The sequence below is a fragment of the Tubulanus polymorphus genome, chromosome 2, assembly GCF_964204645.1.
Source record: "Tubulanus polymorphus chromosome 2, tnTubPoly1.2, whole genome shotgun sequence".
NCBI classification, from domain to species: Eukaryota; Metazoa; Nemertea; class Palaeonemertea; order Tubulaniformes; family Tubulanidae; genus Tubulanus; species Tubulanus polymorphus.
Window position 1 is genome coordinate 18,780,659 of NC_134026.1, and position 8,673 is coordinate 18,789,331.

The following is an 8,673-nucleotide window of genomic DNA, read 5'->3' on the forward strand; positions in this document are numbered from 1 at the left end:
ATTAGGAGCAGAATTTTAAATAAATAACGTTACTTAAAAATGAGACTAATTTATTAATACTGAATAAGCTTTTATACGTTTAAGCATTTAACTGGGGACGGATTAACCGAGGTTGACTGTAGTTGGGACTGACGTTACATTGATGACTTATTCATTGAATTAAAAATGGAAATTGGCACTCGAATGAATAGAAACAACATTTGTAAAGACATGACTTTCTATGATGATGAATCAATTTGATATTACTGTATTTGCTCTCAAATGAAAATGGACAAACTATTTTCAGCTGGTAGTCATATACCAGTTAATGTGAACATACATTCAAATGTTCAGCTTAAAAACAAGTGACTAGGATACTTTAAACAGTTGAACCTCACAAGTATGATGAATATTATGAAATGCCAGATTATACAATGATTTCTTAACATTCAGACTCAAATATTTACAATGATCAATATTCATATTTTACAAATCCGGTCAAGTACAATAATTTCAGATTGTTCCACAGGACTCGTACTAATGAGGTTTGATGGCTGTAGTTCATACTTTTAAAATGAATGTACAAATCATCTAAATACCATAGTGTACTAGGCTGTCCACCATTTAAAGTAGCAATCAATGTGTTTGTTGTAACGTACGTGCAGTAACACTTCAAAGAAACATTCTTCACAAAGCCTTGTAATGCAGGGCATGAATAACTGAAACATTATTTTTCAAACAGAAAATGAGTCATTTAGGTAGATGTATACCTACAGGTTCTAAGGCTTAACTTGTGCACTTCTTTCACTGAAAAGTGAGTACTTTTCAAGCTATTTACTGGCTAAAATCACAGCGTAATTACGATCAGAATCACAATCAGCGCACTAAAACAAGATCCATGCTACTACAACAGTGTTTTCAATAAGAGCCAGGTCCCGGGTCCCAGACCCGTCTGTCGTTTTTTAAGGACCCAACTGTTTTTTTCAAACCAGCTTTCGTTTCAGGGACTGTGACATATTATGGGACCCTCCTGTTTTTCGAAGGGACCTGGCTTCTTAATTCTTTACTAAAAACATTGACTAAACTACTCAAAAAAGCTAGTTTTTATTGATAAAAATTGTGAAGACCTTTCAAAAAGTAGGCACTTTTTATGAAAAACAATTTAGTCAAGAGCGAGTTTTTCCAAATCTTTTCTGTAGTCAGCACTTTAAAGGTTACAATTTATTTCTGTAATGTATTTTCTCAAGAGTTCCCAAAATAGATGATTTTCACTTCTAAACATTCAATCTTCCCCAGACCTGCTACGTTAGTTATGAATGAAGAGCAGCAACATGAATAAGATGTTGACTAATGAAATAACAGCTAGGAAGATTAAGTCCAGGTAAAATAAATCATAAGTCCAAAATATTCAAGAGAAAAAAGTATAAGACATAAGTATATGCTCAAAACCTTTAAGGTATTGACTCTAGAGATTCTATAGACAATTGAGTACCTTGTAACTCACCATAGGTACTCGTTTATCAAACTCTTCTGTTCAACAATTGAGGTCATCACGAATCAAATGGAATAAATTTATTGTTTGAATACCATAATTATTTAGAGATGCATTCACTGACCATACCATGTTTAACTCGCAGAGAAAAACCCACATGCATTGCTTCACCAATAAAACCTAGGTACTGGTAGCATACCGGTACCATGCACACAGTTTCCATTGATGAACAACAACTGATGAACAGATAAAACTTTTACTTTATGAAAGTTATATGTTGTACAAGCCATCATATTTGGGATCATCATTGTGTTGATGACTAGTCTTTTAGTAAATTGAATTTGAAACAGATTAAATTTAGACTAAAAAATAAAGACAACTTAAGTAAGGCCACACAAAGAAATACCCTAGTTTCTCATCAAATTTTTTTTTGAAAAGTGATGAGGGCGGGCAAATTTTATTTTCATTGCTTTTTTTAAATAAAAAAGTTGAAAAAGGAGATGTATAGAGACATGGGAGGGAAGTTTTTTTTACCAGTGTATGTGTACAATTTAGGCTTGTTTATAATTGCTAAGTCTGGGAGGTACAGTTCATTGGACCTTTTAAACGCAACTGAAGTAGAAGCAATATTATAGTCAAACAGTCCCAGAAATTCCCTAATGAGTTGGGAGAAATAACGAAAAAATAAATATATAAAACATACACTATAAGTTTAGTTTAAATATTTCTATATACATGTATTAAAGATATTTACATACCGGTAGCTATGATCCAAATGTTCGCATTACATTGTATACTGGTAATATAGCATAGCTTAGCTACTACTGGACCACATCTTATATTATAATAACAATTTGACCAAATATTACTGTGAATGGAAATGGTTGTTTAGATGGTCATGTTTTCTTCGTAGCAAGAGCCAGTTCCACAGGGTTGAAATCTGACATTTGAATTAAAACATCGAATATGAAAAATTCTTAACTTTCACTCACAGCTATGGAACTGCAGCTGGTAGATCATACTACTTAGTTGTACCGTAGATTAGACTTTCATTGCGACGATCAAATATAACTCTCCCCAACAGTTTATTACAATGTGAATTCCAATCAAATTGGATCCAAGAAATTCTTTACAAATATATCAACTGGGCACTATTTACAAATGAATTTGTTAAGTCCCTTCAAGGGGCATTAGCTGCGTAATGCTTCCAAACGAGCCTGCATATCAGAAACATCTTCATCTTCTTCAGGCGCTGCAGTGGCTCCCTCAGGTTCTGGTAAGGAATGAGAGGCAATAGCTGGAGCCTGACCCATGATTCCTGAAATGAAATATACGAACATAGAATTTTCGTAATAATATTAAGGCTCCAGAGAAACATCGTGCCTAGTTGGAAATTTAAAAAAATGCTCGATATTCCGGCAAATTGCAAAATTAACACCCTGTGGTAAACCTAATTGGAAAAACTGATGATTTTGAAACATAGTGTTTACATGCATAGGTATCAATATCATTGGAAACAGTATCTTTCTTTTCAATATGTAGTGCCTGTATGGAACCCGATGAACTCATCTCAATCATTCAATGAGTACCGGTAATTATGCAATAGATTTGTGTGGACAAAGATACCAATATCGATCGAAAAATTGCATTACACACATTTCATATTCAACATTTCTTGTTGAGAAAAAACATACACTGGATAATCCCAATTCTGCTATCATGATACTGAGACTATAATTATAGTGATACATGTTCTTTTTCCATCCACGAACAAGGACTGATACTAAGACTAAGATTGCTAGCTGATTGTGTGAAACAATGGCGGACTGAACTACATATAATGCATGATTGAACCAACATCTCAAAGCATATGAAAAACCTACAGATGGATCGATGTCCCAACAGAATGCACAATAACTGAACACAATATGCTGAGGCTTCACCCAGTGGGTTGAAAGCCCAGTTTCATACATAACTCCCTCCCAGCGAACTTGCTATCCATCTATACCCAGTTTAACACCCCTCAAAATAATATCTAAGAAAATCCATCCTAACATTCCAATTATTTATACCTGACGTTAATTCGTAGAGAACTTTATCAACTTCCTCCTGTGCTTCTTCCTCTAATTCATCTTGGTCGTCCATTCCTTCCATAGTGTCCTCCAACATTTCTTCTATAATTCCGGCCTAGAAATGATAAATGGAACCTTCTACATCATCAGATAGGGTTTGTTCGCAGTCCCTTAGTGAAAATAATACATTGGTTTATCCCCATTATACAAGGATATATCTTATGCCCAGTCAAAATACAATTGAATATGAAGACAATAAATTAAAACATGTTGATATCTGATTTTTCCAAATCACACTGGTCAGCCATCTTGAATCTGATCAGGCAAAGTTTTGGGCTGCAGATGCGTCTAGGATACGTAAATAAACCAAATATCAAGACCATATGTCAAAGTGTGTGTCGAAAACTTCTCAAGAAAATTAGATTCTGTCTAAGGATAGACAGCGGACAGATAGCAGCCCGATAGCACAATGCACAGATGAATAAAAAATGCAATAGCCTGGTGGGATTTTGTCCCCAAGTTGGCTAAAAAGCTCAACAAAAGTAATTGATTCCTTTTCTTTTGGACCCCACCTTCCAATTTTCCTCGATCAGCTTCCGAGGGTTCTTCTGAGAGTTTTGACAACTATGTTAATAAGCTCAATAAGCAGTTGAAAGATAATTATTTCACTGTCTCACCTTCATCATTTCTCTCGACAGATCCATCATTGTTGCCTGAATTTCCTTCGTTTTGACCAATTGTTGCATGCTTGTCATTACTTCAGTACTTTTCTCTAAAGCACCAGCTATACGCAGAGTAGCTACATACACAAATAATAACAGAACAGGAATAAATCATCTCTACTTCACAATATATATTTTCACTGATGAATTTGATCCCATATCAGATCCATTCGTTTCTTTTTTCCAATCCATGATTTAGACTATGTCTGTTCAACATGTTAGATAGTTAATTATCATCATTTTCCATTGTAGTCATATTGGAGAGTGGATACTACCATTTTTAATAGAGGTTGAAATCACCCAGCCAGTAGCTCAAAAGTTGGTTAACTTTAACCAGTCGTTAAGCTTAATGCCTGGCTAAAGTTCCTAACGACTCGTTAGTAAACACAAAAGTTTTAAAAATTTTAGGCTGCATTTTGCCAATAAGCCCCAACTACAATAAGATGTCTCCCCACCAATATAATTATACTTAAGCAGCAATCACACTTAGACAATTTGGCCTGGGCCAAATTTGGCCTATTAGAGAGTGCGTTCACATGTAAACTACTCCTCACTCGATACTAAACAATGCTTGATCAAACCAGCAAAGTGCCTGGTCCGACAATTTTTGTTGGCCAAAATCTAGCACCGACCCATTTGGCCCCCTTTTGAACAGTTGTTCCAGCCAAGGTAACTCTAGCTCTAGGTAATTACTTACCAAGTTGATTTTTCATTTGCATGCTCACTGAATTTAAGTGAGCCTTCGAAGTATAAAGTTTTGATGTATGTTTTCTAGCGCGAATAATTTCTTTTCCTAAAATCACGCAAACCTCTCGGTCTCCTTTTTTTGCAGCATCCTTCAAAGACTTGGCTACCTTTGCTTCTTCAAGCTTTATACCTAAAAATCGGAAAACAGCAAATACGCTATAAAGACCTTTTACTAGAGAAGTGCAGCTGTGAGTGAGTGATTCGAGTCATAGGTCTTGTCAATCTAGGGTTTGTGGGTTCAAATCACGGTGGTGCCCCCTCCCCTATAACAGAAGTAAACAGCATAATTGCTAGTAATGCTCAGCAGGCTGAACATATACATAAAAGTTTTGAAATACCGTAAGAATCATACTAAACACTTAGATGACTGGCATACAAGTCACCAAATTTCATACAAATTTGCATAATACAATGGCCATACAAAATTTAGCAAAAATGATAGAATTGATAAAATATCAATAAGTTCCATAAAAATAAGTTATATTTTCATTCACCATTTGATTAGTTACGTTGTCAAACCAGATAGGCCTGCAACCTACTTAATCAAACAGACAGTTGAGAAGGCATGTACATTTTGTTTTAGGCCCACTTTTTGCCATCCTCCCCCGGCAGGGATTTGAACCTGATGGCATCGAGATTGTCACGTCACGAAACCCTGCCACACTAGACCGAGTGCGCAGCCACACACGCAGCTTAGATGATGTGATTATCATCCAATCAGATATCCCGTTTTATTTTAGCCTGGGTTTTCCCATTTAGAGTTCTTCCGTGGAATTTACCGCGGCGATTATACAACAAGCAATCTAACGGTGCTGCAAGTTTTCGTGCGGCAAAGCTGTGCATGTACCTGCGCACCCGGTCTACTGTGGAAGGGGTTTGTGCTATGTGGTTTGTGAGTGTAGCGATGCCATCAGGTTCGAATCCCTGCAATGGGAGGATGACTCTTTGCCTGATGTCACCTCATTTTGTGTTTTGAAAACTTACTTCTAATTTGCCTGTCTAACTTGCGATCTTCCTTACGCAAAGATGATGCCCACTCTCTCACCTGAATGAAAAAACCCATAATTTTCACAATAGCCCAAAATGATATGCCTCTATAGTGATCTTTGATAGGCCTGCTGGATCAAAACGTTTAGGGATAGTGGTACTGGTTAGATACTTGAATGATCCAAAGCTTTTAGTGGTAGATTGGATCCAGTAGTGGTACTGCTTGGAAACTGGATCCAAAGATATAGAGGTACGCTACTGGTCATCAATACTGAAACTATAGGTCTACTAATTGTCAGTTATGACAGGGAATTTGAGCAACAGTTCATATAAGCTTACCACCAACCTCAGTACCATAGTTAGTTACCATAGTCATTGGTGGTAAGCTTTTATAAAGGGATGGGCTTGTACCAACTGAAAATATCCAATCGTGAAACTAAACCACAGACAGGTTACTGTCTACGGTACCGTACTGACTACAACCACGGGCCTGACTGACACAGTTTTTGACTGCAGTATGCCAATAAAAAAAAAAATTTGGCAGTACCTAGGATACTGGATAACTAGAGTCAAAAACTTTTTGCTTCAGTCAGGCCCCATGCCACCAATATTCAGGTAGGCCTTACTAATGGTCACATCGAAAATTTTAGGCAGTGGATATTTGCCAATGGCTCATTCTGATTGGCTAATTGATGCCTTGCATGTGCACAGAGGTGCGCGAGTTAGAAAATTCAAGCCAAGTGTACAGAACAGAGTTAGAGAAAATAGTGCGAATAGAGTGGGATTCGAACCTGGGCCAGCACATTGCTAGCTTAGCATCTTTCCACCAGACCACCAAGGTTCCTGCAATCGATGGCCGCAAAACGTTGATGTAATTCATCGACATTCTGTAGCCGATCCATCACACTCAAATTTGAAATCAGCGACACCGGCGTTAACTTCCTGGACGTAACCACTTTCGATGGCCCGCGAATGAAAGGCTGAATCCAAGAACATGTCTATCGCACTTTTGAGCCCAAACGTCTACTTTACTTAGTAGCCACTTGAGAACAATAAGCAATTAACGATATCAGCTACTTTTCCAGTAGTATACATTTCAAAACAGTCACTCTGAAGTAGTATTCCTTTCAATTCGGTTGGTTTTCTATAGTGGCTGTTTCTACTATTGAAAAGTGACCATTTTAAAACATCTGGTTTCGATAGTGCAAACTAGCAGTAGAGGTGACTGTAAAACCACCCGTCTGTCAACAGTGACTTTGTGATAGTAACTCCTACCATAACAGCTACTCTCAAAACACATCGTTTCTAGAAGTCAACTATTGAAAAGTGACCATTTTGAGATCGCTTGCCAGATTCCCTGTTATAAATACACGGTAGCAACATATGCTTCAAATTTGCAGTGATACGTGACAATATAAACATACGGAAAACTCTACTCACACTATAGTTTGGGGTATAGTTCCATTTAGAGTGACTCAGTTAAGATCCGAAGATATTGTAGATACTCTTTGAGGATGTGAAATGTTATGAGCGATTCCCAACTCTAACCAATAAAAGTCGAGATTGGAATTAAATTTGTTTACAAATTGCCAATAGTTATGTAGTTTTAAGATAAATCGAAATTTCCTTCCTTTCATGAATTCAATTTGAAAAATGCAGCTATTTCAAGCAATTTTAATTGCTTATTGTTCTCAAGTGGCTACTAAGTAAAAGTAGACGTTTGGGCTCAAAAGTGCGATAGACATGTTCTTGGATTCAGCCTTTCGTATAAGCTTAATAGACACCAAAACTTACTTCAAACCTACCGATTTGCATCAATTAGCCTAGGCCCACTACATCGATCTTCATTTCACCCTAAGGACACATTTTCCAGTGAGTCAAATTCACAAGCACGAGCGCATCTGCCATAATGATTCGGACCAACACGCACCATCCAGAACCGTCCTTGTACTCAGAGGTCATAGCTACAAAGACTGCGTACTGCGACGCATCAAAAGCCATGCTCTGCGGCACCACGCAAAATGAGATCGATAAGATACAACTGGCCAACGAGCCCCCGAAAAAGTCTAACGGTTACCTTACCTCACTCCAGAGCCAACCTTGTCTAATATCTAGCCGTTGTTTCTCAAACAACGAACCGTAACCACGTCTGGTATTCAGGCTACACCCAACCAGACCCTAGCCCGAATATATCCGAACTAGATTCACTGAACTGGCCACCCGCAGCTCAAACCTACGGAGCCACCCACTTCCCGAGCTCCACCACATCTTAAACCGTAGGCGTAGGCCTAATACGCCCTACTTGTGTCGTCTCTGATTCTTCTAAACCCTAAACTCAATTTAATGATTTTGTTGTTACTTGACAACTAGTCTATATTAGGCCTATTATATATTAGGCCTATATATAGCCATTGGTAAAATATCCACTTTCAAAATTTTAATTGATTGAATTGATTGTTCTGTTGTGGACGTTGTGATGAACTTGATGTGCGTCTAAACTAAATTCCTACGATTGATACGCCCTTTCCCGGGTAAAATTGCGAATTAATCAACAAGACAAACCTGCTCTTTGGGGTCCCTCTGTTTTTCTTTGCCGAATAAGCCCATTTTCGATGGTTTGAAGCTAATTTTTAACCAACTTACTATAAACCGGAGAGTGGCGCCACCTTACAAC

General features: G+C 37.5%; 1 protein-coding gene across 1 annotated transcript; it reads right to left on the reverse strand.

Moving 5' to 3' along the window:
- Window positions 1-231: 231 nt before the first annotated feature.
- On the reverse strand, window positions 232-8,654 carry LOC141900442 (charged multivesicular body protein 3-like). Its single transcript, XM_074787352.1, has 6 exons — window positions 8,562-8,654; window positions 5,997-6,057; window positions 4,963-5,142; window positions 4,221-4,342; window positions 3,544-3,658; window positions 232-2,789 (listed from the first exon to the last, which is right to left on the reverse strand). The coding sequence occupies exons 1-6, from the start codon at window positions 8,604-8,606 to the stop codon at window positions 2,662-2,664; spliced, it is 651 nt and encodes a 216-aa protein (XP_074643453.1). The 5' UTR covers window positions 8,607-8,654; the 3' UTR covers window positions 232-2,661.
- Window positions 8,655-8,673: the final 19 nt, after the last annotated feature.